The following is a 27,642-nucleotide window of genomic DNA, read 5'->3' as shown; positions in this document are numbered from 1 at the left end:
ACGCGCTGTCAGCTGCGGGGGCCGCTGGCCCGCGGCGATCTGCGGACGGCGGGGTCCGCTCGCGCCTCGGTGCCGGCCGCCGCCTCCGCGCCGTCCGGCGAGCCGGGCATGGGCGCAGGCGTCGGCGGCGGCACGATGAGCACCCTGGGCAGCCCTGTCCGCGCGTACGACTTCCTGCTCAAGTTCTTGCTGGTGGGCGACAGCGACGTGGGCAAAGGGGAGATCCTGGCGAGCCTGCAGGATGGCGCAGCCGAGTCCCCGTACGGCCACCCGGCGGGTGAGCGCGGGGCCAGGATCGGCGAGCAGAGCCCAGGGAGCGCGCGGTGGGCCGCGGGGAGCGCCAGGGGGCCCGGGGAGCGCGCGACGAGCCGGGGGGAGCGCCCCGGGGGCGGAGGAGCGCGCGGCGAGCTGGGGGTGGGGTGGGGTGGGGGCGGGGCCTGGGGGTGTGCGGCGGGCCGGGGAGTTCCGGGGGCACCAAGGGAGCTCGCAGCGGGGCCGGCAGCTGAAAGGGACCCGGGGAGCGCGCGGAGGGCCAGGGAGCGCACGGGGCAGCGCGCAGTGGGCTGGGAGGAGAGGGGCCGGAGGAGCGCTCTGGGGCCGAAGAAGGCGCGGCGGGCCAGGGAGCGCACCCGGGATCAGGGGAGGGCGCTGCGGGCCAGAGAGCTCATGGGAGACCAGGGGGAGCGCACGGTGGGCAGCGTGGAGCGGGACCCAGGCACCTGAGTAGCGCGCCGAGGAGCTGGGGGTGCAGGGACCGGGAGCGAGCCCGACCCGGCGCGGAGAGGAGAAGCTGTGGAGCGCGCGAAGGGCCGCGGATCATCGAGCGCGGGGTCCACCGCCCGCCCCTCTGCGTGAGCCGGGCCCGCGCTTGGAGGGAATGCCCCGCTGCACCCCCAGTTCCGCACGTGGGGAGCACAGAGCGTCCTCCATAGGCTCACCAGGGACCGCCTCCCGCGGGAGCTAGCGGCTGAGCAGGATGCTGGGGCAAGGCTGACCCCGATGACGGCGAGGCGGAGGGGAACGCACGGATCACGCAGGTGGAGTTTGAGAAGGAGGTGGCCGGGCTGCTGTGAGTGGGCCCAGCCAGGAGGCCACTAGCGCGTGCGACGCGTTTGGAAAGGATGCGTGGGGGGTGGGGGGGGCGGGACGGAATGGCGCGTGGGATCCGGGCGCAGCGAGCAGAGGCTCCAGGTGGTGGCTCTGCGCGTGGCGAGATCGAAGGGGAGCGTGAGTGGCAGCAAGAGAACTAGTCCGCAAGGTTCTCCGGGTTCCTGGCGCGTGCAAGGGGCTCCTCATCCCGGCGAAAAGGCCCGGGACGGCAAGACACCCAAATGACCCTCGAGAGTGCGGCCTGAGGGCGAGGAAGGGAAGCGCTATAGAAAGCGAAGGAGTGTGGGTTCGGGGCGGGGGCGGCGGAGGACTCAGCTTGAGGACAGTGGGCAGAGGGTCCCTAAAGTTGGAGGTTTGAGGGCCGCAGGCCCCAAGACGGGGTGGACGTTAGGAAGCAAAGAAGGGCAGGGGAGAGGAGAGGAGAGTGAGGCGGGCAGAAAGCTGGGCCAGCAGGAGGCAAAGAGTCAGGTCCTGTGGCTGTGAAGGGTCTCCGCCGGCGATCACCTTTTCGCTGCCATGTTAGGGGCTCCAGGCACGCTTCCCGCGCACACCTGACTGCTCAGGGTCTTGCTCCTTTCTGCCTCCTGGGCTTGCGGTTGGGCTCTCCAGAAACGGAGGAAGCCAGCCCAGGGAGTCCAGTCTTGATGTTCAAGCCAGCCCAGGTGCGCTTCTGCCCGAGCAGGAAGCAGGGACCTGAGAGGAAAGTGCAGAGAAGGAAGTTCTGGGTCCAGGGACCTCACTGGGGGATCAGCTTGGGTTGAGGCGAGAGGGGCAGGGGGTGCAGGGCGAAGGTTAGGCGGGAAGCAAGGCGGGCTGTCCGGGGATGAGGGACGTGAAGAGAGAAAGTCGGTCTGCAGAGCCAGTGGAGGGAGGGAGCCTGTGGCTTCTGCACCGCCTGTGAGCAGCTTAAGTGGAATGGCCTGGGACAGGCCTTTAAGATGCGTGCCTTCGTGCCTTCGGCTCAGGTCATGATCTCAGGGTCCTGGGATCAAGCCCCTGCTTCCCCCTCTCTGTCCGCCTGCCTCTCTGCCTGCTTGTGATCTCTCTCTGTGTTAAACAAATAAATAAAATCTAAAAAAAAAAAAAAAGATTGGAGGCGTGGGGGTGGGAGAAAGTTTGGGAGAGTTTTGGGTTGGTTCTGGAGAACTGATGCCAAGAACCTGAACTCTTCCTGGGGTTGCCAGGGCGAGAGTCACCCAAGGGACTTGTGAAAATTGCATTTGGATTGTGTCTCCAGTTCCAGATCTGTGTTATTCAAGGTGATGCCATCAGCCACGTGAGATTTTTTTTTTAAGATTTTATTTATTTGACAGACAGAGATCACAGGTAGGCAGAGAGGCAGGCAGAGAGAGAGGAAGGGAAGCAGGCTCCCTGCAGAGCAGAGAGCCCGATGCAGGACTCAATCCCAGAACCCTGGGATCATGACCTGAGCGGAAGGCAGAGGCTTTAACCCACTGAACCACCCAGGCGCCCCCCACGTGAGATTTTTTTGAATTTAAAGGAATGAAAATGAGATAAAATGAAAGGTTCGTATTAGCCGCATTTCAAATGCTCAGCAGCGACATCTGGCCAACACTTGGTTTGTGAGGGGTGTGGCAGAGCCCCAGGGCGGACAGCTCAGCTCTGGGGCTTCAGCGCTAGGAGGGCAGCGGGTCCCCAGGGCCGCGGGTGCAGCAGGTGGAGGAAGAGACATTGAACAAATAAAGCACCTGCTCTTAAAAACTGTGTGCCTGGCGGGGACAAGCTGGAGTTCTGAGTCCTTACAGTGGGCGAGGGATGTGTGCAGATGGCCGGAATGCGGGCAGCGCCGGTTGTTTGAACAGAGGCTTGGGTACCCTCTGTCGTGTTACTCTCTTTTATATGCAAACTGAGCACGTGTTCAAGCAACTAGTTAACACTTTCTTCTAAAGGTTTTTCTTCAACACAGAGGGAGGATTTAGGCTAAAAAGGCACTTTTCAGGAGATTGCAAGAAGTTGGAATCATTGTCAGTATTGTTATTAATAATACTTCGAGGAAGGGGAGGGAATTTCCAGCCTCCTGTTTCCACGCCCCCACTCCGAGTGCGCATGCCCTGTTGCTCTGACTTTGCCACGGTTTGGGGGTACAGTGTCCGCAGTCCCTCAGTCTTAGGTGTTTACCTGGCTTCGGCGCTGACCACCACTGTGTCTGTGACTTCTGTATTTTGCTGTCCCTCCAAATGGCTACATTTCATTTCCGGCCATTCTCCAGGAAGGGGTCATGAGTATGTGTTCATGTTTGAGAATGTCTGTGCGCTGTCTACCTGTGAACAGTATCTCGCTCGGGTTAGCCAGTATCCTTAGGCCGCACATTCTTTCTTCCTCCCATGGCCTCCACTGGGCTCTCTTGCTCCCTCTGAGCTGCCTCGGGGCCTGAGGTCAGAAAGTCTCTCCTTGTGGATGAGTTGCCTTTTCTTCAGAGACCCTCAGCTTAAGCGGACCGTGTCTCAAAGTTGGATGCTTGGAGTTGAACCTCTGGTACACGGTGCACTCTGAATTTGCAGATTTTGTGTTTAATTTCAGGGAAATTTACTTCATGTCCCTAAAACATCTGTTACATTGATTGGTGTTTATGTCAGTTTTCCTATTGCTGTTGGGCAAATTGCCACCAACTTAGTGGCCTAAAACAAATTTATTATCTGACAGTTCTGGAGGGCCACCGAGCCCTGGGATGAAACTGAGGTGTTGGTAGGGCTGTGTCCTTTCTGGAGGTGCCCGTGGTGAGTCTGCCTTGTTTGCCTTTTCCAGCTTCTAGAGCCCTCCTGCGATAGAGGAGCTGCCCATCTCACGCTGCACCCCTCCAGCCTGACTCGGTCTCCCTCTTCTGCTTTCAGGAGCCCTTGTGATGGTGCTGGGCCCATTTGTTAATCCAGGATAATCTCTGTACTTAAAGGTCAACCTAGAGGCGCCTGGGTGGCTCAGTGGGTTAAAGCCTCTGCCTTCGGCTCAGGTCATGATCCCAGGGTCCTGAGATCAAGCCCCACATCGGGCTCTCTGCTCTGCGGGGAGCCTGCTTCCTCCTCTCTCTCTCTGTCTGCCTCTCTGCCTACTTGTGATCTCTGTCTGTCAAATAAATAAATAAAATCTTTTAAAAAAATACATAAATAAAATCTTTAAAAAAAGATAAATGTCAACGGATTAGCAAACCTAATTCCTTCTGCAGCCTTCACTCCCCTTTGCCACATGACCTCCTGGAGTCACGTGTTCTGAGGATTACAACGTGGATACCTTTGGGGCGCCGTGATGCTGCTGCCGCCCTTTTCGTCTCTCTCTTCTGAATTTCTGTGGGCATCTCAAGCCTTTCGTATTTGTTGGTAATTTTTATTTTAGTGAACTGTTTCTAACTTATTTGTTAGTTTAATAAATGATGTTGCTGTGTTCTGCAATTTTTTCCTGACTTTTACAGTTTTCATTTACAATTTTCTTTTTTTTTTAAAGAATTTATTTATTTATTTGAGAGAGAGAGAGCATGAGTTGGGGAGAAGGTCAGAGGGAGAAGCAGACTCCCTGTGGAGCTGGGAGCCCATTGCGGGACTCGATCCCAGGACTCCAGGAACATGACCTGAGCCAAAGGCAGTTGCTTAACCAACCGAGTCACCCAGGTGTCCCTCATTTACAACTTTCTTTCTTTTTTTTTTTTTAAGATTTTATTTATTTATTTGACAGAAATTTGACAGAGAGAGAGATCACAAGTAGGCAGAGAGGCAGGCAGAGAGAGAAGAGGAAGCAGGCTCCCTGCAGAGCAGAGAGCCCGATGCGGGGCTCGATCCCAGGACCCTGAGATCATGACCTGAGCCGAAGGCAGCGGCTTAATCCACTGAGCCACCCAGGCGCCCCCATTTACAACTTTCAAAAATTTCTTTAAATGCGGCACCTGGGTGGCTCGCATGGTTGGGCATCTGACTCAGTGTCCGCTCAGGTCGTGATCTCAGGGTCATGAGTTCGAGCCCCAAGTTGGGCTCCACACTGTGGGGCGTCAGCTTGAGAGTCTCTCTGCCTCTGCCCCTCCCGCTTGTGCTGTCTCTCTCCAATAAGTAAATAGATCTTTAAAATTTTTCTTTAAATAATTTATTTCATTAACACGTCTCTTACTTTGCCAACTCCGTTAAATTGTTCCATTGCGTGAAGTAACTGGGATGAAGGTCCTTCTGTTCCTGGGTCATGTTTCCTGTCAGGTTGGGTTCTTTGTCTCTTTTTCCTCCTACGACGTTTTGTAAAAGTGCTATATGCGGAGTAGCTGAGGGACCCACCTCCCACTTTTGGGCCTCTTGGCCTGGAGCCTCCCTGGGATCTGGAGGGTTAGTACCTTGTTCGGCCTCTTCTCCCAGGTAGAAGTGGTGAGAGAAAGGCCTGGACAGCTCAGCTCTGTGAGGAGAGGGACGTCCCGGCCTCTGCTGGGCTCCTCCTCCCTGTTCGCTGGTGAGGGTCTCTCCCCTTGGCCTGGTGTTTCCAGCACGGCACTACCTTTCCATCTCTGGTTGCTGGGAGAGGAAGGAAGATGAAATGGACACTAAATTCTACAATCTCTTGCCTCCCAACTTTTCCCCGAAGAGACTGTTTTCTGCTTACTTCCTCCTGGCTGCATCTCCAGCTTCCTTTTGCCAGCAGGAAGGTCCCATCTTTCTTCCTCTGCTGCGTTTCTGCTAACAGCCAGTAGTAACCCTGCCACCCCCTTCAGTGAGAGCGTGGAAGAACCGTCTCCTGAGACAGGTTGTTATTAGGCCCGGAGAGGGTGGGTTACTCTCAAGATCACACAGCGTGAGTGAGAGCAGGAGTGTGGTTGGTGTGGTTGACTCCGTGGCTCCTCTGGCTCAGAGCAGTGGCTTTTCTTCCCTGTGAGAACCATCAAAATGCTTTTCCTTAGTGACCTTGTTATGGGGTTTTTCCCTTTCTGTTTGCCTTTGACCAGTGTTCTGCCAGGAGCTCCATGCACCCCCCGCTGCCTTCCTCAGAGGGAGGGGGATTTGCTGATTTCGCTGCTACTCTGTGGTTTCCCTTGGCAACCAGTTCAAGATTCGAAACACGATTTATAAAGCCGTCACGTTCAAGTTTGAACTGAGAGGCGGCGAATCCTTTCCAGTTCTTTAGAGTGTGATTCCTTAAGAAGGAGACCCTCTTCTGCTTCCTTACCTCCCGTGGGGCCACCGAGAGCATATGGTAACTTTCCTCAATGTATCCGTTTTTTAAACTACGTCATAAGTGCTTCCATGTATTTGAGGATAAGAAAACTGCCTTCGTATCGGATTTTCTCCTGAAAAGCCAGCTTTAAGCTCTACCTCCCCGTGTCCTGTGGGCGCCTCCTTCCTGCAGTGGGGACGGCCCCTTTCGTCCAGCCTCTAACTCCAACTCAGGTGACCCTGATTTGGGGTGATGGGCAAGGAGGGGCTCAGATCCAGCCAGGCCATGTTCCTGCTGGGCAGAGGGTCAGAGGGTCAGCTTCTGGCTGGAGACCCACCAAGCACCCACCATGTCCCCTGTCACTAGCTCTGGGTGTCGCAGTGGCTGTAGGACACCGGCTTACGCCTCGATCAGGCCTTTTGGGGTGAAGGGAAGCAGCAAGGTTAGAGGCGATGGAACCCGTCACTCCCATCGCAGGCTGTGAGCTGATTTCCCATTTGGAGATTTTTTTTTTTAAGCATTTGTTTGATGCTTTCTTCCCTGGCTTCTTCAGCTTAATTAGCCTCAGAGAAGGACTTGTGTATAAGCAAAAACTGAAAGAAGTTGCCGTATCCAGAGGATGGGGCTTAAAAACATCGGAGATGTTGGTTTAGCAGATCCACAAATAAAACCACGGGAAAGGCAGTCAGTGCACGAGACAGCACCGAGGTCTCCAGGGCCACCGTCCTCAGAAGGTCCTCGCTTTTGCTTTCCTCCCCGAGCTGCCCCCGGATTCCAGCCAAGACCTGGCGCGTCCGCAGGCTGTGGGAGCCGTTGCAGCGATGGGGACTGGCCCACGCTGGCCTGCGCCGCCACTGCCCATCCCTGCGGGGCCGCCACCCTTTGGGCTTCTGGGAGCAGGTCACTACCCCTTCGTTTGTAAACACCTGGGTTCCTGCGGTGCCGCCTGCCCCCCCACACCCCCCCGGGACTGGAGGTCTAGCTTCTGCGGCGTGTGTCTTCTGGTTTGCGATCGCTTCTTCCTTCTGGTCCCCGCCAGCGACTGAGGTGAGGCGCGCTCCCCGCGGCGGGAGACTTTCCAGCTACAGGTTTTAGAGAAAACAGGGCTCTCCTGTCACAGACTTCAGGAGCACCGCATATCCGAGTGTTTGATACGTGTCTACATAACATACTCCCTGGGCAGAGCACACGCGCGCGCACAGTGTTTGTGTACGTAAGTACACGCGTACGCAGACCCGGTGTGCGTTGTTTCTGTGGCTCAGAGTGCGGTATGAACCGTTTGAAGAGGGATTCTGTGGGGAAGCAGACTCTTTGTTCTGGTTGCGCGCAGAGACTCGTCCAACCTCAAGCGACTCGTGTTGCTCTCGATGGTTTCATTTGCTCACAGCATGGGGTCACCCTTCAAGGACTTTTCCAGTGACCCCAGCCCCAGGGCGGAAAGCTGGCCATGTGGTCCGTGTTTTCCTGAGCAGGCCTGCGTTCCAGGAGTTCAGGTCTGTTTAGCGGAGCGCACAGTTTGGAATCCAGGCTGTGAGCAGCCCGGCACATGTCCTTGGCTCGTGGGGAACTCACCCGGGACTGTGTTGGGAGACGCCGCTGGGGAGAGCGGGAGGCTGCCATGCTGCTGGACCCGCACGGTAGGAGAAGGCAGGTGCCCTGGGCCGGTGGAGCGGCCTCTCTGCCACCTGTCGCAGCAGGATCCAGCTGGGACTCAGCCTGGCTTCCCAATCTCTCCACGGACACCTGAGCTTCATGCCTGAAACCACCTGCCAACGGTCGTCCCCTGGGAGATAGTCCCATAAAGTGGTGGTGGAGAGCCACGAAGGTCATCACCACTGTCCTGGGGCTTCCTTGGATGAACATGAACCTCAGGCTGTTTTGGGGTTATGTGGGCTGTGTGTGCCCTCCTCTTGCAGGCAAAAATTAATGGATTTACTTCCCCAAAATGGGACTCAGCCGAGTTTGCTTGTGGATTTGAACAATACTGTGACTCATGACACATGGCATTTTGTTTGGTTAGAAAGGAAAAGAAATTTACAGAGGGAGAATCATAAATATGCATATTAAATTCTAGTGAACCCTAATACAGAAGGTTGAAAGATTATCTTTTTTTTAATCTTTTATTTATTTATTTATTTATTTGACAGACAGAGAGATCACAAGTAGGCAGAGAGGCAGGCAGAGAGAGAGGGAGAAGAAGGCTCCCCGCCGAGCAGAGAGCCTGATGCGGAGCTCAATCCCAGGACCCTGAGACCATGACCTGAGCCGAAGGCAGAGGCTTAACCCACTGAGCCACCCAGGTGCCCTCTGAAAGATTATCTTAATGGGGAAAATAAATTAGTAAATGTGAAGAACATTAAATTCTCTCTCTCTTTTTAAAAAGATTTTACTTGAGAGAGTGAGAGTGAGTGAGAGAGAGAGCACAAGCAAGAGGAGAAAGGGGCAGGGCGAGAGGAGGAGGCAGGCCCCCGGCCGAGCAGAGAGCCCGATGTGGGGCTCAATCCCAGGACCCTGAGATCATGACCCGAGCCGAAGGCAGAGGCTTAACCCACTGAGCCACCCAGGTGCCCCTTCAATTCTCTTTTAGACTAAGAAAATTCATTTGGAAGTAGAATCTATTTCTTCCAGTCTAGAGTGGTGTGTTCATTCTGGAAGGTAGACCATGGCCTCCTGGGTTTCAATAGTGTCATGCCGGTTAGACGTCTGGGAGAGGCAAAGCCAGAGGCATCGGACCTGGGATCCACCTGGGAGGCTGGGCATCTGCACCTGGCCCGGAGCTGATTGTGGGCGGGGTGAGGCGGGCGCTGGAGTGCGGTACGGGAATGCAGCTGTGCGCGTCCGTTTCCAGATGCAGCCGTAACACAACCAGAACCGGGGGCCTAACAACAAGGGATGTTTGTTCTCTCCTGGCTCTGAAGGCCAGTGGTCTGAAATTGAGGTGTGGGCAGGGCCACACTGCCCCCCGCCTCCGCCACTGCCAAGACTGCCAGGGAGAACCCTTCCTGGAATCTTCTGGCCAGCTGCTGGTGGCTGCCATTGTGCGAGGTCTGAATGAGGGAGGGAATGGACCTTGCCGTTGGCCTCTGCCTCCTGAGTGGTCAAGTACCCTCAGCCTCTGCTCTTCCCCTGGCAGGTGGCCATCACCAGGAGCTGGCCCCTGGCCCTCCTGGGCCAGATGAGATGACTCATGGGACCCTATCCTTCCCTCCCACACTGTCTTGGGTTCATCACACTTGGCCCAAAGGATGTGCCACTGGGCATGGGGAAGCCTGGGAGTCACCCAGGCCCTGCTGTGGTCTCTGGGATGGCCATGGCCTCGGTGAGAAAAATTGCCCAGTCTTGGAGCTTGGGGCCCAGCTGGTAATGATGTTGGCCAAGGCTGGGCTGAGTCCGCACTGTACCTCCCAGCTGAGCAGGATGGTGGCGTGGGCTGGTCCAGCCGAAGAAGGGCCACCCTCTTCCCTCAGACAGGAAACTGCTCACAAAGGTGTCCGGCTTGGTGACCCAAGGCAGCTTGGGGCTGTGGGTGCTCTGTGCCCCGCAGAGCCACGTGGCCTCCCCCAGCTTCCATCCCAGAGCCCTGGTGCCGCCCGCCCAGACGTCTGCCGCTTCTGTGCGCTTTTCAAGGAGGCCGGTGTGGCTGTTTTCTGGTTGTCCTGTGATAACAACTGCTCAGCAGAGGGACCCCCATGTGCCCTTCCCTCCCTGGCTGGTCCCCTACTTCCTCTCCCTCTAGCTGTAGTGACACACAGGCACCTCTGATGCTTCGTGCCTGACACCATAGTTTTTACTGTATAATAAGGCCCCAGGCCTCTCTCAGGTGAGTGGGGACAATGACTCCCAGTTCCCGGTGGTTCATCCTAAACCGTCTTCAGGAGCACAGACAGGTGGACGGTTTACTGTCTACCTGTGGGGCAGTCACTCAGCCGGGCATGGGCACGACCACTGAGGAGGGCATCTCCTTCCCCAAGCTGTCCTCTCACTGCATCTTCTGCGACTGCAGGGGTAGGAGGCTGGACCGGGAGGCTCAGGGCTCCTTCTGGGGACCCATGCAGCCCCAGGGGGTGGGAACGGGCTAGAATACAGTGCCGCTGGCTGACTGAACTGACCGACAACGTGAGCAGAGTGTCCCAGACCGGAGGTGTTGGCCTCAGCCCACAGTGCCTCATGGGCCAGGTGGGCAGCCCCTGGCTGAAGTGGGCTTTACAGAAACAGTGCAAACAGCATCGAGAACGGTGCCCTTGAACGTTGGAGATGCTGCCCCATTCCTTCCCTCGGGGACGGTGAGGGTTTCCCCGCTGTGTCTCCTGGGCGGCAGGCCTGTGAGAGCAGGGAGGAGCCCCTGCTGGCCGGACCTGCAGGCCCTGGCGGTGGTCTGAGTCCACGCTCCAGCAGTGCCCCAAGTTCAGGGGTGACCCTGAGACACAGTGAGGGGAGCCCCGTGATTTAAAAGTGTTGGGCCTCTGGAAGGAGGGCTGTTGTCTGGCCACACCCAAACAGCGGTCCAGAGACCCTCTTGGCTATGCCCTGATCTCACTCGTGCTGGGGCACCGGGCCCCACGCTGAGAACTCAGTGTTCCTGGATGCGGCTGGTCAGCACAGAGCACTGGGTGCCCAGGGCCGAGGTAGCATGGTGGTGGTCCTGTCCCTGCCAGGCAGGTGGGAAGATTTAGCCCCCACAGTAGGGAATGAGTAGTTCAGGGCCTCTAGAAGTGGGAGCTGGGGCAGCCAGGCCATGAGGAGACTGGAGGCCCCTGGACTGTCCCTCACCTGGGGGCACCTGAATCCACTGCTTTGCCATTTCAAAGAGAAAATTGAGGAAAGAGAAGGATTCCGGGATCATGCTTTTCAAAAAGGAGATCTGCAGGGAGAGAGTTGGTGTTAATTTCAGTAGCGTCCCTCCTGTAAAGGTGATGAGCACCGTTCAGATCCCTGTCTAGAATGTGATTTTCTTTTAGAGCATCCAGAAATGCAAGGGCGCCCCGAGGGGCCAGTGCTGGCCATGGCTGTGGGTGCAGCAGGGCGCCCGCCCAGAACCCTCCCCACCCCTTGGCCCTGCGAGGCACCCAGCATTGTCTAGCAGACTGTCCTCCAATCCAAAGAGCCAAGCAGACCCGGGTCTGGGAAGGACACACATGTATACATTTTCTGTGGGGTGAAATTCACATAATATAAAACGACCATTTTATTTTTATTTCATTTTTATTTTTATATTTTCAAGATTTAATTTATTTTTTTTTAAAGATTTTATTTATTTATTTGACAGAGATCACAAGTAGGTAGAGAGGCAGGCAGAGAGAGGGGGACGCAGGCTCTGCACTGAGCAGGGAGCCCGATGGGGGACTTGATCCCAAGACTCTGGGATCATGACCTGAGCCGAAAGCAGAGGCTTTAACCCACTGAGCCACCCAAGCAACCCTCAAGATTTCATTTTTAAGTAATGTCTACAACCAACATGGGGCTCAAACTCACAACCCCAAGATCGAGAGTCACACGTTCCACAGACTGAGCCAGCCGGGCGCCCCAAAATGAACCATTTTAAAGTAAGTCAGTAGCATTTAGTACGTCCACAATTTTGTCCAGCCGCCACCACGTGCAGAGGGAAACCCCTCCTCCCAGCCTCTGGCGATCACTGGTCTGCTCTCTGATGTTTTCATTCAGCATGGACACATTTCTCAGAAGTCAGCTGCTCGAAGATGAATGTGTTCGTAAGTGATTTTAACCAGTATTTGCACCAGAAGAGATTTCTCCTGTGTGACGGCAGACACTCTCGCCCGCTCACTCCGTAAAATAGACACAAGCCGGTGCTGCGTGAGCCGAGCTAAATTACCCACTCCTCGCGCGGAGCTAAAAGTGGAGCGAACGGCATCTGACGCTTCCTTTTTTGTTTGTTTTAAGAAGGAAAATTATATTTCCTCTTCTCTGTTATTCTGACTCAGTGAGCATTCCTACAGGCTTTGTTCTAGGAGCTTTTGCGTGCTTCTCTTGCATTTCGATGGACAGAGTTTGTGTTGAATTCGTTTTGTGCAGCCAACAGAATTACACCTTCCGATCCTGACCGTGACATTAGCAATGCCAGCGCGCTGGTGCTCGCGGGCTGAAGCGGACGGGCCAGCCTCGTCAGGGAGGCGGAGAGATAACGAGTAAAGAGGAGCAAACACTGAGTAGGGAGGAAAAGGAAGCAACGCAGGGGTGAGAGCAATGGTTGGGTGAGGAAGTTCGTGAGGAGAGGAACTCGGGCGGTGGGCAGGGGAGCTGGTGAGCGGTGGGCGTAGCTGTGTGCGAGGTCGTCCCTGGAGACCGGGGGCTTGGGGATCGGCCAGGCTCTCTCCGAGGTGAGGTCGCCGCCGGCAGTTGGCACACGGTCTGTGAACAGCCGTGGCCAGTGCGTTCCTCCAGTGGTGGGGAAAACCGAGGCACGGGGAGCACGAGGGAATTGCTGCTTGTCAGGCTGGGATTGGATCCCACAGAGCTCCTCCCTGTGGGGCCTTCACAGTTAGGAACCTACGTGGCCCCGTGGCTTTGACCCATCTCCTCTCCCCCCTTCCCCATCTGGGGAAACCAAGGCACACGTCACAGGGGAAGCAGCGCTTCCTCCAGCCTGATCTTCCATCCCACCCTGCTCGCCCTGCCCCGTCCCATCCCAGAGTCTCCACGGCGGGGGAGAGGGAGGTGCCGCCCTCCTCTAAGCCTACGGGCTGGAGAAGGTGGGCAGTCGCTGCTCTCAACGAACAGGCCCCTGTGGAGACCTCGGGTTGTGTGTTCCCGGGGCTCAGTGGTCAGGGTCAGCCTCCCTGAGGGCAGCGCGGAGGGAACCACCAGCTGCACAGTGACTGAGTTCGGTCTGCGTCAGGCTGGCTGATGGGTCGCGATTGTCGAGCTTTTCGGTGCTTGTCCACTTAGTGCAGTGCTGAGACCCAGGTCGTTGTACTTTGCTTTGGAAAGATGTTGAAATGTATCTTTTGTAGCTTTTTCCAGGATTTGTAGGTCAGACATTCTCTGCTCCTCTCTCCATTCACGGTGCTTTGTGGGTTTTCTATCAAACTGGACCCTTTTGGTGCAAACAAAAAAGTCAGCAGCAGAGGACAGCCTGGTACCGGCCCGGAAGCGGACACACAGACCCTGGTACCGGCCCGGAAGCGGACACACAGACGCAGTGGGCGGGACAGAGCCCCGACACGGACCCGCAGCTCGACGGTCAGCACAGCTGCGACAAAGCAGGGAACAACGTCCAGTGGAAAAAAGTCAGTCTCTTCAAACACGGGACAGCCACCTGCGGAAGAACAAAACTGGACCATCTCCTTACGCCACATGCAAAAACAGACTCCAAATGGGTGAAGGACCTCAGTGTGAGACGGGAAGCCATCCAGATCCTGGAGGACACGGGCAGCAGCCTCTTCGACAGGCACAGCCACTTCTTCCTGGGAACGTCGCCAAAGGCAAGGGAAGCAAGAGCAAAAACGAACTACTGGGACTTCCTCAAGATAAAACCTTCTGCACAGTGAAGGAAACGGTCATCAAAACTATAAGGCAGATGACAGGATGGGAGGAGATGTTTGCAAATGGCAATGCGGATAGAGGACTAATATTCAGAATCTATAAAGAACTCATCAAAATTAGCACCCAAAAAATAAATAATGTAGTTAAAAAATGGGCAGAAGACACAGACAGACATTTCTGCAGAGAAGACACCCAGATGGCCAACAGACACATGAGAAAGTGCTCCACGTCACCCGGCATCAGGGAAATACAAATCAAAACCACAGTGAGATCCCACCTCACACCAGTCAGAATGGCTAAAATTAACCAGTCAGGAAACGACAGATGCTGGCGAGGATGTGGAGAAAGGGGACCCTCCTGCCCTGTTGGTGGGAATGCAAGCTGGGGCAGCCACTCTGGAAAACAGCATGGAGGTTCCTCAAGAAGTTGAAAATAGAACTACCCTATGACCCAGCAATCACACTACTGGGTATTTACCCCAAAGATACAAATGTAGTGATCCGAAGGGGCACGTGCACCCGAATGTTCATAGCAGCAACGTCCACAGTAGCCGAACTATGGAAAGAGCCCAGACGTCCACTGACTGATGTATGGATAAAGAAGCTATGGGGTGTGTGTGTGTGTGTGTGTGTGTGGGTACACATATACTATATTCCGTTATACGTGCCATGCATGTATCTATGTATCGCGTGTGTGCATATAGGTGTGTACTGTTTACACACATATGTGCGTGTGTATAATGGAATATCACGCCGCCCCCCAGAAGAATGAAATTTCATTATTTGCAACAAAGTGGGTGGGACTGGAGGGGCTGACGCGGACTGAACTAAGTCACTCAGAGAAGCACAATTATCATATGAGCTCACTAATGGGAAATTTAAGAAACAGGATGGAGGAACATAGGGGAAGGGAAAGGAAAACAAGATAGATAAGAACAGAGAGGGAAGCAAACCACAACAGACTTTAACTGTAGAGCTGTGAGTTCTGCTGGAGGGAGGGGCTGGGGCTGCAGGAAGTAGGTGATGGGCATTGAAGCGGGCACTTGTCAGGATAAGTACTGGGTAGTATATGTAAGGAATGAATCACTAAATTCTGCTCCCGAAGCCGGTACGACACTACATGTTAACTACGTTGAATTTTAAAAAGCTCCAAGCAGCTTCAGCAGACAGGAGGTTACGGCCTTACCTGACTGACAGCTGGAGGGTAGGTCTCCTCTGAGCCAGCCTGGGTCCTGGTGCCCGAACCTTTCTGGGTTCTCTACTGCTCTTTTTCCCCATCTGTGTTTCCGTCCATTAGCTCACGTCCCAGATCCTCTTCCCCCGGGGAACCCGAACTGTATGATCGCTGCGAGGTATGATACCAGAGAAAGTGGGGGAGAACCCCTTCCCCACACAGCCAGTCACTCTCTGGTGTTTTTGGGCCACTGGTCTTTACACTGTTTCTGTCATTGAGAGTTGTTATCTGCAGGAGGACTGGGCCGGTAAGACCTGTGCAGCCATGGCCAGAAGCAAAGTCTCCAAAGAGAGCAATCCAGGGTGCCCGGGGGCTCGGATGTTTGAGTGTCTGCCTTCAGCTTGGGTCGTGATCTCAGGGTCCTGGGATGGAGCCCTCTGCTCAGCAGGGAGCCTGCTTTCCCTCTCCCTCTGCCTCTCCTCCCTCCCTCTCATGTGCTCTCTCTTTTTCTCAAATGAATAAATAAAATATTTTTTTAAAAAGAAAGAGAACGGGATGTCTGGGTAGCTAAGTTGTTAAGCATCGGCCTTTGGCTCAGGTCATGACCCCGGGGTCCTGGGATCGAGCTGTGAATTTATATCTTCAGAGCAAACAGGCTTAGCAACACACGGGGCACTGAAATGAGAGAAAGCAGACTGTTCACCTTACTGCCCCAAACCAGGCCTTGCTATCATTTCTGAAGTGCAGTTTCAGGAGGAAAATGTAAAATTAAATGAAAAAATTAAAAGAGCAAATGAAAATATGGGGGCAAGGTTATGGGAAAAACAAACGAAAGATAAGAAAACTTCTGAGTGACCCTAAAGTCTGAATTCTGAAATTGATGTCCACTAATTTGAGATTTAGTTAGAAAATCATAGCTTGGGCGCCTGGGTGGCTCAGTGGGTTAAGCCTCTGCCTTCGGCCCGGGCCATGATCTCAGGGTCCTGGGATCGAGCCCCACATCGGGCTCTCTGCTCAGCGGGGAGCCTGCTTCCTCCTCTCTCTCTGCCTGCCTCTCTGCCTACTTGTGATCTCTCCTTCTGTCAAATAAATAAAATATTTTTAAAAAACCACAACTTAAAGAGAAAAACCCATTTAAAATATATATATATTTTATTTATTTATTTGAGGGATGCCTGGGTAGGTCCATTGGTGGTGGTGAAGCATCTGCCTTCAGCTCAGGTCGTGATCCCAAGGTCCTGGGGTCAAGCCCTGTGTCAGGCTCCCTGCTTAGCAGGAAGCCTGCTCCTCCCTCTCCACTCTCTTGGTGTCTCTGTCTGTCAAATAAATAAATAAAATCTGAAAGAAAGAGAAATAAAGAAATCTGAAAACAATAAAGATCTTGGAAATTTAAAACGTGATGGCAGAAATAAGAATTTCAAAGGGAGGGGGCGCCTGGGTGGCTCAGTGGGTTAAAGCCTCTGCCTTCAGCTCAGGTCATAATCCCAGGGTCCTGGGATCAAGCCCCGCATCGGGCTCTCTGCTCAGTGGGGAGCCTGCTTCCTCCTCTCTCTCTCTCTGCCTGCCTCTCTGCCTACTTGTGATCTGTCTGTCAAATAAATAAATCTTAAAAATAAATAATTTCAAAGGGAGGATAAAAGAACACTGAGACCATTTTCTAGAACGTTGAGAAAAAAAGAGAAATGCAAAATAAGAGAAAGTAAGAAAATCATGAAGTATGTTCAGGAGGCCCAACATCTTATTAACAAAACCCCAGCAGGAAGAACAAAGTGAGTAATTCAAGACTATTTCCCAGAATTCAAAGGTTCGCATTATCAGATTGAAATAGCCTGTTGAGAGGCAGTCCAACAATGAAGATGCCCCGCGGTAGTGAGACTGCAGCAGACTGGGCCAAGGCAAAGACCCTCCACACCTTATCCGAGGAAAGACCAGATTACATTTCAGAGGATCAAGAATCCGTGTGACATCTGACTTCTCAACAGGAACTCCAGAAGGTAGACCCGCACATTTCTGAGTGAAAATTATTTGCTACCTCACTTGTGTGCCCCTCCACTCTCAGTGAAGAATGAGTGCGACTACAGACACTACAGACAGGCAAAGTCTTCAAAACCGTCTCCCACACACCCTTCTCAGGAAGAAAAATGAAGTTGTAAACCAACAGAGAGGGAGATGTGGGATTCCACAGTAGGAGAAAAGAGGGTCCAGGAAGACAGCACACTCCTAGTCTGCGAGGGAGTGGGACAGAAGCTGGAGAGGATGCCTCAAGAAGGTGGAACACCTGCGTGTTTGGGAGTACTAAGGGAAGGGTTGGATAACTGCAGGAGATTTTAAGGATATGGTAGTGATACATGCAGAGAAAACCAAGCAAATAAATGAAAAGGCAATTTTTAACTTCAGTAAAAACAAAAAGTTGTATGTGAAGGACAAATGAACACATGTTCCAGCTGCAGATAGTGTTTACTTGGTCACATTGGTGTAAAATTGGATATTGGTCTAGCTAAGACAACAAATGACTATACTGTGTGTGTGTGTGTGTGTGTGTGTGTGTGTGTGTGTGTGTGTGTAGAGACAGACACGTGGAGCGTGTTGGTTTTCATTTTCACTTTCCATGGTGGGAATTTGATTAATGTCTAACCCTGAAAAGTCAGAAAGCAGGGATACAAGTATGTTGCTTACAGATCGGGAGAGAAGATGAAAATGGGTGCGCAGTGCTGGGGGGCTGTGGATCAGGTCCTGTTTTTCCCGTGTTGAGTCTCTGACACTTAAAACCATGTGCATCTGTGAGTGATGAAAACAAAAGTCAAGTATAGTTTTAAAAACTCCTAGAGTGCTTGGGGTGCCCGGCCGGCTCAGTTGGTGAAACATGTAACTCTTGATCCAAGGGTTGTGGGTTCAAGCCCCATGTTGGGTAGAGATTACCTAAAACTAAAAAAAACAAAAACAAACCAACAAAAAAACTGGAAAAAACCCTTATGGGAAGTTAAAAAGACCATTAGGAATGAGTTCTTTATATATTTTTTTAAACATTTTATTTATTTATTTGACAGAGATCACAAGCAGAGAGGCAGGCAGAGAGAGGAGAGGAAGCAGGCTCCCTGCCGAGCAGAGAGCCTGATGCGGGGCTCGATCCCAGGACCCTGGGATCATGACCTGAGCCGAAGGCAGAGACTTTAACCCACTGAGCCACCCAGGCGCCCCAGGAATGAGTTCTTTTAAATTTATGAAAACTTGTTTTTATTGTGGACCTAAAAAATAAGGTACGTGAGGGTACCTGGGACATCAAAGGCCCCAATTCGAACAGTGAGTTAATGTCCTAAAGGTTAAAACTGAAAAACCTCTCCAGCCTGGGAATGGTGAGAGCTCTCTTCTACTGTCTGGAAACGGACGTGCCGAAGCCACATTCTCTCTAGACTCGAAAATAGATTCCCAAGTGTGCTCATTTGTTGCTTTACGTAGATGGTATAAAACCTTTAGTGTCCCCAGGGGAAATTTAGATACTTCCAAAATTAACTTTGAAGTTACTCTCTGTGTATGTCTTCATGTGTTTATGTAAGCTTAATTATATGTGTATATATTCTACTTATTATGTAATTATACATTGTATTCTGTATAATATATTCCACTCAATATATGTGTGTATACATGTTCCATTACAGGCATTTGTACTCTGTTTTATTGCATGTGTGTGTCTCACATCACATATGGCAATGCTGATCACATATGACCCAATGCATTTGAAGTTGCCTTCCAGATAGTTCTGTAGGATTTTAAAGGACTGTGAAGAGGCCCTTAGTGGGTTGCCCCAAAAGGTAATTTCAAAGAGCCCAAAGCTACTGACCTAAGCAGTTTCCAGAATATCTATGCTCTGCCCTAAAACCTTGGCAGCGTGCCCTCAGAATGCGAAGCAAATTTGTTGTCACCTTCCGCCACGGACACCGCATAGCCCTCAACTTCCTTTAAGAAAAGGAGGGTGTATGAATATGGTGTGTCGGGGTGGGGGGTTAGCTAAGGCCAAGTGCTAAGATCCTTCGAGAGAGCACAGCCAAGCTAATGGGGAACGGCTCCTTCCTTCGACTGCATTCAGGGGGCTTCCTTCTGAGCCGTGGCTGTGGGGGTTTTCTGTGGGTGGAGAGTAAGATTTCACACCCGTTCCAGGACTTTCTCAGGGTGAGGCCCCCAGATAGGGGTTCCTCTCTCTTCTGTCTGACCCCCAGGAGCCCATTCCTCTTTAGATCTGTAACTCCTAATCCAGCTTTCCTAGTCAAGATATCTGAAGTCTGGCCACATCCCAGAATGTTTCCAAGGCTGGGCTTCTCGAGGTTTGCATGCTCTGAGAGACATTCCTGAGTGAGTCTAAAAATGGCCTCAATCCAGCACCCCGAAACCCGGCTGGGTCCTTGTGATCATAAATGGTGTTGGATGTGTTTTTTGGATGGGAGGCCTCCTCTCTTGCTTTCTCTGCCACTTCATGGCCGCCGTGTCTTTCTCGGCCTCTCCCTCCCCGGGTCCCCTGAGCACGCCCGCTCGGCCTCAGACGGGGCAGAAGCCTTCTGGGGACTTGCTCTGTCAACACAGGGCTGATTTCTCAAAGGAGCAGAAAATTGGTTTCTGATGGAATGGGGAGGAATATTTTTCCTTTTAAAAATGTTTATTGCTTTTTCTGATCTTAGGGAAAGAATGCACGCACATTGAAGAAACTTAGACTAGGGAAAGGTTCGGATAAACAAAGTAACCACCACCGAGAAACTTCCAGTTGCAACCTGGGGCTGGTCCCCCGTCCCCGCCTCCACGTACATCCACACGCACACAACACGCGTATTTTCTTTACCTCGTTGAGGTAATGCTTCCTCTCTCGTTTTATATGCGACACATTTCACTTCACGTTCTAGTGTGATAATTTGGGGAACGATCTCAGTGTTTTAGCCTGGGAGTGGAGCTCAGACGGAGCAGGCCCAGGGCGGGAGGGAGGGTCGCACCGATGAGGGGGCCGGACATGGGGCTGCCCAGAGCTGCCTGCAGACGGGGGGCCTGATGTCCAACAGTCCAGGGCCCGAAGTCCGAGACCGTGTCCCCACACCTGGGGTAGCGGGCAACAGTCGGAGCCGCCCAAGCCCTGGGGCCGAGGGAGGAGAGGAAGGTTGGAGGCCCCCACGGAGTGAGCAGTGCGGCCCGTGGGCAGGGTCCATGGGAATCCAGGGAGACCCAAAACAAGGTCTAGTCCGTCTACCTCAAAAACTGTGACTCTGCCCTGGTGAGAAGTCCTTTCTCTCCCCGCAGGAGCGTTCTCCTCTCGGGTGCCATTTGCTTGAGAGTCACTGAGGCCAGCAACACTTAAGCTGGCCTACCCCCTCCCCCACAGGCATCGACTACAAGACCACCACCATCCTGCTGGACGGCCGGAGGGTGAAGCTGCAGCTCTGGTGAGTCGGCCCGCCCGGGCTCTCAGCAGGACGTGCCGGCCCCGGGAGGAGAGGCTCTCTTGGCGCTCGGAGCGCACCTGACCGCCTGTGGGAGGACCTCCCCCCCCGACCCAGCAGACCCAGGGCAGCCCCACAGGAGGTGGTGACCCGCTTGTCTGGGCCACCGAGGCTTTATCCATGGCAGGGAGCGCTGGGGCCTTGGTGGGTCCCTGGGGTCTGTCTGTCCAGAACGTGGCCTTACTGAGACGTTCTGCCTCCCTGGCTCCAGGAGGGGCCCGAGGGTGATGGAGACCGGCCCATGGCAGGCATGGGGGGCTGGGAGCTAGAGGCCCTCTCCTGGGGTCTGGATGGACTCAGTGTCTTTCTCACGGCCCCATCTGGCAGCCCTGGCTCTGAGATTTGGGTCACACCCTCCTGACCTCTGCCCACCCCCCAACTCCAGGGGGCCTTGGGGAGTAGGAGAACTGGGGTTTCCTGCTTTGACCGCCCCACACAACTTGCCTGACCACTGTTCCTGTCCCCGTGTCATCCCTTCTCCTGGGCCACCTGCGTGGCCCTCTTCTCTGCCCAAGTGTGACCAAGCCCCGAGCCACACGAGCCTCGGGATGTGGGGAAGCCTGTCCTCCTGCCATCCCCACCCGTCCCTTCCCGGGGCCGTCAGCAGGGAGCCTTTCTCCACAATGTCCCTTAGCACCCGTCCTTTCCCGCAGCCCCTGCCCCCCCAGGATGTGTGAGGTTGTGGCTGAGGCCTCCCTGCATCCTGTGTCCTCTGGGCTGCCCGCTCCTGTGGGTCAGCGAGCCCTGGGCCTCCTGTTCTCACTTGTTGTCCTCAGACTCCTGGGCTCTGCCTCGCAACCTCCGCCCAGCCCTGAGGCCCGTGGGCTTGGGGCTTATCTCGTCCTGGCTCCCTCCCTCCCTGAGACCCTCCGAGGGATCCACTCACAGCCCACTCTTGCCCCGGCCTCCAAAGGCTGCCCCATGTCTCCCCTGAGCAGCGAGAGGTCTCCTGATGGCGTGTTTCGTCCGGGTGGCTCGTCCTCATGAAAGCCGTCACGGGCTTTCATGAGGACAAGCCACCCGGACGTGGCCCCCGCCGCGCCTGCTGCTATCCACAGCACCCCGTGTCCAGGGACGGCCCCACTCCACGACAGCCACCCGTCTCCCGTGAAAGCTCGTGATTCACGCTCTGGGCTGCTCCCTGCATCTCCTCGCCCGCAGACTCCCTGCCTGCTTCCATGTGCCTGCAGAGCGGAAACTCCGCGTGCTGGGAGTCCCCTGATCTGCTCCTCAGCACTGAGGAGCTCCTCCCACGTCCTGGGCCACACCAGTCAGCGGTCAGCACCTCCAGCCCTCCTGAGCCCCAGGCCCTGCCCTCCCTCAGGGGGCTCCCTGGGACCCAGAAGGCAGGGGCAGGTCACCACCTGCAGGAGAAAAGGGAGAAATTGCACTGTTTGTAGTGAGGACAGGCCTGGACCTGCCGTCCCTCCCTCATCCCCAAGCCATCACCTGTGGGCGTGTTCGTGTTCATTGCCCAGGCAGAGGTGTGCTGTCCTGACCAAAGATGCCGGGAATCAGCGCCCACCAGTGCTCGGAGCCACTCCACGAGAACAGGCTGCTGGAATCCATCCCACGGGAATGTTGGGTTTTTTTTATTCCTGATTTTGGATGCTTGGAGCTCCATCCCAGTCGCTCCAGGTGTCCGCACCCCTGGGGCAGTTCCTTGTTTTGATAAACTCAGGGATGTGTCTGCAGTGGGACGGCCACTGACTGACAGAATGTTCTCGCAATGGCTCTCGAGTTCCAAACCTGGTTGTCGGGAAGAAGCAGTGATTTCTTCTCACTGGCCTCCAACGTCTTTTCCAGGGACACATCCGGGCAGGGAAGATTTTGTACCATATTCCGCTCCTACTCTCGGGGCGCACAGGTAACAGCCCCTGAGCCAGGACGTCAAACGGACTGAAACTCCCACTCGGGAGGCGGTTCCGCTCACACAGGAGCTGGTGCAAGAGGCCGGGGGCGCGCCCTGCGGTGTTGGGGCGCGTGAGCCTGCCTCAGAGCCCGCATGTGCGTGTGCGTGGACGCCTGCACGTGCCGTGTCTGCACATGGGCCATGTGTGCACACGTGCCTGTGCGTGTCCGTGTGTACGTGTGCCCGCATGATTGTGCGTGTCCGTGTGTGACCGTGCATGCTCAGGAGAGCGCTCTGCCCGGGCGGGTGGGCCTGCTCCGGGGGAGGAGGCAATCCTTGCAGTCCCTCTGCACCCCGGGTCCCTACAACCGCTGGTGGCTGTGGGGGACGGACCCCAACTCACCTTGACATCACAGGGCTGAGTACTGAGCTCATGAAACACCATTAGAAACGCTTATTTAACTACTACATTTAGTAGATAAGCAAAAACAGTATGTTTCTGTTAAAATGAGTAAAGTGGTCGAGGACAGAGTGGCCTGCACACCGGCCAGCGCGGTCCCTGTGCCCGCCTCTGAACCGTCTGGTAAGCCTGGTGCCTCTCCCCCAGGGTGTGATCCTGGTCTACGACATCGCAAACCGCTGGTCCTTTGACGGCATCGACCGGTGGATCAAGGAGATAGACGAGGTACGACATGGTGCCAGGCACCGTCCACGTGGGCGTGCAGGGGGTGGGGCACGTGAACCAGGGCAGGAGGCCTCAGCAACATGGGGGCTGTGCTCCTATCAGAACAGGACTGGGCCCTCACCTGAAGCCCCGCCCAGCCCTGGGGGTTGGAGCCATGCCCCACCTGCTGCGTGGGCCGCTGCCTGCACCTGGGACACGATGCGGTCAGAACCGTGCGCATGGTGTTGATTTCCTGCAGCCTGCGGGAACGCGTGGACGCAAACAGCGGGAGTGTACGCTCTCACAGTTTGGAGCCCAGAAGCCCAACATCTAGCGTCAGCAGGATTGGCTCCCTCCAGAGGCTCTCGAGGAGGGTCCTTCTGGCCTCCTCCAGCTTCCAGGGGCTGCCAGCGGTCCTTGGCCTGTAGACCATCCCCCTAGTCCCTGCCTCTGCCGGCACGTGGCTTTCCCGCTGTGAGTTCTGTGTCCTCTTCTTGCAAGGACGCCAGTGACTGGATGCAGGGCCCACTCCAGTGACCTTGTCATAACTGATTACGTTCTGCAAAGGTCCTGTTTCCAACAAAGACACATCCCGAGGTTCTGGGTGAACTTTGGGAGAAGGCCACTTACCCTATAACTGAAGGCATCAGCAACCCCAAAAGCTCGTCCAAGTAACCCCCTTGCCTTTGTCTCGCCCTTCAGCACGCCCCTGGCGTCCCTAAAATCCTGGTGGGGAACCGCCTGCATCTGGCCTTCAAGCGGCAGGTCCCCACAGAGCAAGCGCAGGCCTACGCGGAGCGGCTAGGCGTCACCTTCTTCGAGGTCAGCCCTCTGTGCAACTTCAACATCACCGAGTCCTTCACGGAGCTGGCCAGGACCGTGCTGCTGCGGCACGGGATGGACCGGCTCTGGAGGCCGAGCAAGGGTAGGCAGCCGGGAGGCCGTCCCAGAGTCCCCGCCCCTGGCCTGCGCCCCAGGACTCGCCTTGCGCTGCCATGGCCGTCCTCAGGGTGAATGCATTTCATTCGAGAGGGATCCCTAGGGACAGTTTTGTCGGAAAGCTCGCAGAGCCCTTTCTGGGTCTGCCCGTGGGTGGAGCTGGGGGGGAGGTATGTGCCGTGAGGGGGGGCGGCACCACCCCGCAGAGCAGGACCCCCCACCAGGGCCGGCTGGCCAGGCGTCACCTCACGGTTTTGGGAAGCGCATGTCCTCTCAGGCGTGATTCACTTTCAGCTCATCTTGTTTGCAAAGAGGGGACCTGAGAGGCAGAGGCGCATGCTGGTGCCCTAGAACCCGGCCCCTTGGTGTAAATCCCTCCGAAGCCCTGGGTCCTCTGATTCCGTCTGCTTTGTTGGGGTCTTGACGGTGACCGTCGCCATCACAGACTCCTCACAGGGACCTGGCAGTGCGTGACCGTTACAAGAAAAAAGGACAAAATCTAGTTATTGAATTGGGCAGCGGAGGGTTGAGGGAGCAGAACTGGATTCTGCCCCGTTAGGGTTCCTCAGCCTCAGCACTGCCGCCAGCTTGGACAGGGCCCTTTGCTCGGTGTGTGTGTGGGGGGTTCAGTGTGCTGTGCTCCCGCTCCCCCGCGGTGGGAACCCCACGTGTCCCGGCGAGTCCATGCCACCCCCGACCGAGGGTCGCTGTGTGGAGACAGCTGTCTGCTGAGAGCCCCCAGGCCTGAGCCCTTGGGGTCTGGGATGGTGGGGGGCCGTCTGGGAACGGCCCCCCTTCGGGCCCCAGAGGGCTCCATCCGGGGGGCCTGATGCACATGAGGGTCGGGGGGATGAGAGTGAAGCATTTGCTTCTCAGCCACACTCTCGAGCGTGTCCCTGTGCTCCTGGTGCCAGCGGTGTGGTTGGGAAGGTCATCCCTGACCCCCTCGCTGACTCACCCCAAACCGCGGCCAGGCGAGTCCTGCAGGAGGACTTCACCGGCCACTGTCTGCACTCCAGGTCCGCCCCCTCCTCGGGCCTGGAGGGAGACACGACAGGGGTCCCCAGTCCCAGGTGACTAAAGCAGGGTGGGCCTTCTCTGGCCCTGCCCCGGGCCACACGTGGGCACAGTGCGTGGAGAGCGTGGCCCGAGTCCCAGGGAAGGAAGGCGGGGAGGCGAGCGGGCTGCCCTGGCGTCCGGGACAGCAGGCGCTGAGCCCGGTCCCCTCCCCCCGCAGTGCTCAGCCTGCAGGACCTGTGCTGCCGCGCCGTGGTGTCCTGCACGCCCGTGCACCTGGTGGACAAGCTGCCGCTGCCCATGGCCTTGAGGGGTCACCTCAAGTCCTTCTCCATGGCCAGCGGCCTCAACGCCAGGATGATGCATGGCCGCTCCTACTCGGTGGCCGCCGGCTCCGCACACAAGAGGAGCGGCCTCCGCAAAGTGAAGGCCGCCCGGCCGCCCCAGAGCCCGCCCAAGCGCTGCCCCCGGAACAGCTGTAAGGTCTCCTGAGGACGGCGCCGGCACAGACGTGGACAGCCCCACGCGGGGCGGGCGGAGGGGACGGAGGGCCGCGGGAGCCGGTCCAGGCCCGGGAAAGCACCTGCCGGCCTTGCGGTGAGACCTTTCGCGGTGAGACCTGTCGCGGTGACCGAGCCGCTCCGTGCGGCGGAAACACAGCCCGACCGACGTTTCCCTGTGGCCGTGCATGAAGCTCTCGTTTTAAGCGTGTGTTTGTCCCGGGGACGGGCCGTCTGCTCTGCTGGAGGACAGCAGCACAGCTCGTTCTCAACACGACTGCTTTTCCAGGAGCGGCCACACGCGTGTGACGGGTGTGACTCCGGGGACTCTGGGAGGCAACGGGAGAGAGACCTCAGTCCTCGACCTGCCGACAGGGCCTTTCTGTAAACCTCCTCTTCACAGCAAAGTGCGAGTTCCCGGAGACGGTGCCCGATGGGTCCAACACGGATTTGATACAGGTTTTGCTATGTTATTTACCATGTTTGGGAATTAATAAGTGGTTTATATGCATATTTTTCTGTAAATCTACATTTTTTGTACAAGATGTTCCACAAATTATGAAGCAAAGGGAAGAAAATGCCAAAGATATCTCTCGTTGTGTCCAACGGCCACAACATTGTTACAACAGACCCAGACCAGCAAGGAAATGATCACCCGGAGCCGTTTCAGTAAGGAAAGAAGTGGACACTGTTATTTGAGAAAATGTTTCTCGACAATAAAATGTATACTTGTTTCTTGGTAGGACGGTGGGCTGGCTCTTTCCGATTCTGTGTATTCACGTGGTCCTTTACTTCACATGGTCCATCGCCCGTCCTGAACACAGCACCTGCTGTTCCAGATTCCTTCCCTGGGAAGAAAGGCAGAGGCCGGAAGTAGGAAGTGTGAAGGGCGACCCTGTAAGGTGTGCCTGTCGGGGACAACAGCAGACAGGGCTCTTGATAGCCCCTGGGGTGCTCACAGATCTGGTAGGCACCCTGGACCGACGGGCAATCCCACAAGGCCTTATCACTACTCACAAGTGGCTCATAGACGGCCACACACAGGGTCTCACCTCTCTGGCTGTAGCTGCTCCGCATCTCTCTGCAGCAGCTGGTGGGTACAAGGAGAAATCTTTAAAAAGTCACTAACAGGGGCACCTGAGTGGCTCAGTGGGTTGGGCCTCTGCCTTCGGCTTAGGTCGTGATCCCAGGGTCCTGGGATTGAGCCCCACATAGGGCTCTCTGTTCGGCAGGGAGCTTGCTTCCTCCTCTCTCTCTGCCTCCCTCTCTGCCTACTTGTGATCTGTCAAACAAATAAATAAAAAAACCAATCTTAAAAAAAAAAAATGTCACTAACAACGAGAAAATGCTGAGTCCTCAGTTCCTATTAGCCGCTTACAGGTTTTTAGAGATTGGAGGGACTGAGAATTGGAAGCAACATCTTTACTCACAGAGTCAGAGAGCAGAGATGAGGCTGGCGCCCCTGGCTGCTGAAGGGCTAGGGCCGGGCTTGAGCTCTACCAGCCCCCTGAGTATGATGGGAACCCATGTCCACAGGGGAGCGGGCTAGGGGACAGCAGGTAAACTGAAGGGACCTTGCCTCTGCCATGGCTGCAGCCCAGGAGGGTGTCCTGCTGGGACCACAGCACCTTCTCTCTACCCGGCAGTGGATGGAGAGAAAAGGGTTGACCCACTGACCATGGGTGCGGGGACAGCTGGGGTGCCCGGGATGGGTGTCATCTGACGTGGACCTCAGACTCGGGCCCTAGAACCCCCAGAGCCGTGAGGGGGTAAATTTCCACTGTGTTGGGCACTTTGTTATAGGGGCCCCAGGACACGCCTCAGCAAGAGGTTATACCTCAGTACAAAGTGCTTTAGCAAACCCAGTGGCATTGCTAGGAAAGAGGAACAAATAAACTGAAATGCATTATTTTTTTTAAGATTTTATTTATTTATTTTTGAGAGAGAGCGAGTGAGCACAAGCAGGCAGAGTGACAGGCAGGGGCAGAGAGAGAAAAGCAGGCTCCCCACTGAGCTGGGAGTCCGATGTGGGACTCCATCCCAGGACTCTGCGATCATGACCCGAGCCGCTGAGCCACCCAGGCATCCCTATGAAATGCATTATGGAGTGAAACATGCATATTTGAGTGGTGAATACACTGAAAACACAATCAGTGGAAACTGAACCCTAGAAAAACTGCCCTTACGCGTTGTCGTCCCTCCCATGGCCTCTCCGGGGGCAAAACCCACCCAAAGTGGAAACAGGGAAGCCACGTGATGCCCCAGATGTTGGTA

General features: G+C 55.3%; 1 protein-coding gene across 1 annotated transcript; it reads left to right on the top strand.

Annotated features, from left to right (window-relative positions):
* Positions 1-48: 48 nt before the first annotated feature.
* Positions 49-26,127, top strand: RAB40B (RAB40B, member RAS oncogene family). Its single transcript, XM_045986398.1, has 6 exons — positions 49-277; positions 20,279-20,339; positions 22,203-22,263; positions 22,856-22,933; positions 23,615-23,837; positions 25,089-26,127. Exons 1-6 carry the CDS (start codon positions 109-111, stop codon positions 25,358-25,360), a joined length of 864 nt encoding a protein of 287 aa, XP_045842354.1. The 5' UTR covers positions 49-108; the 3' UTR covers positions 25,361-26,127.
* The last annotated feature ends 1,515 nt before the right edge of the window (positions 26,128-27,642 follow it).

Source organism: Meles meles, chromosome 18 (genome assembly GCF_922984935.1).
Source record: "Meles meles chromosome 18, mMelMel3.1 paternal haplotype, whole genome shotgun sequence".
Taxonomy (NCBI): domain Eukaryota; kingdom Metazoa; phylum Chordata; class Mammalia; order Carnivora; family Mustelidae; genus Meles; species Meles meles.
Note: the sequence above shows the minus strand (reverse complement) of the source record. Positions and strands in the feature narration are given on the sequence as shown.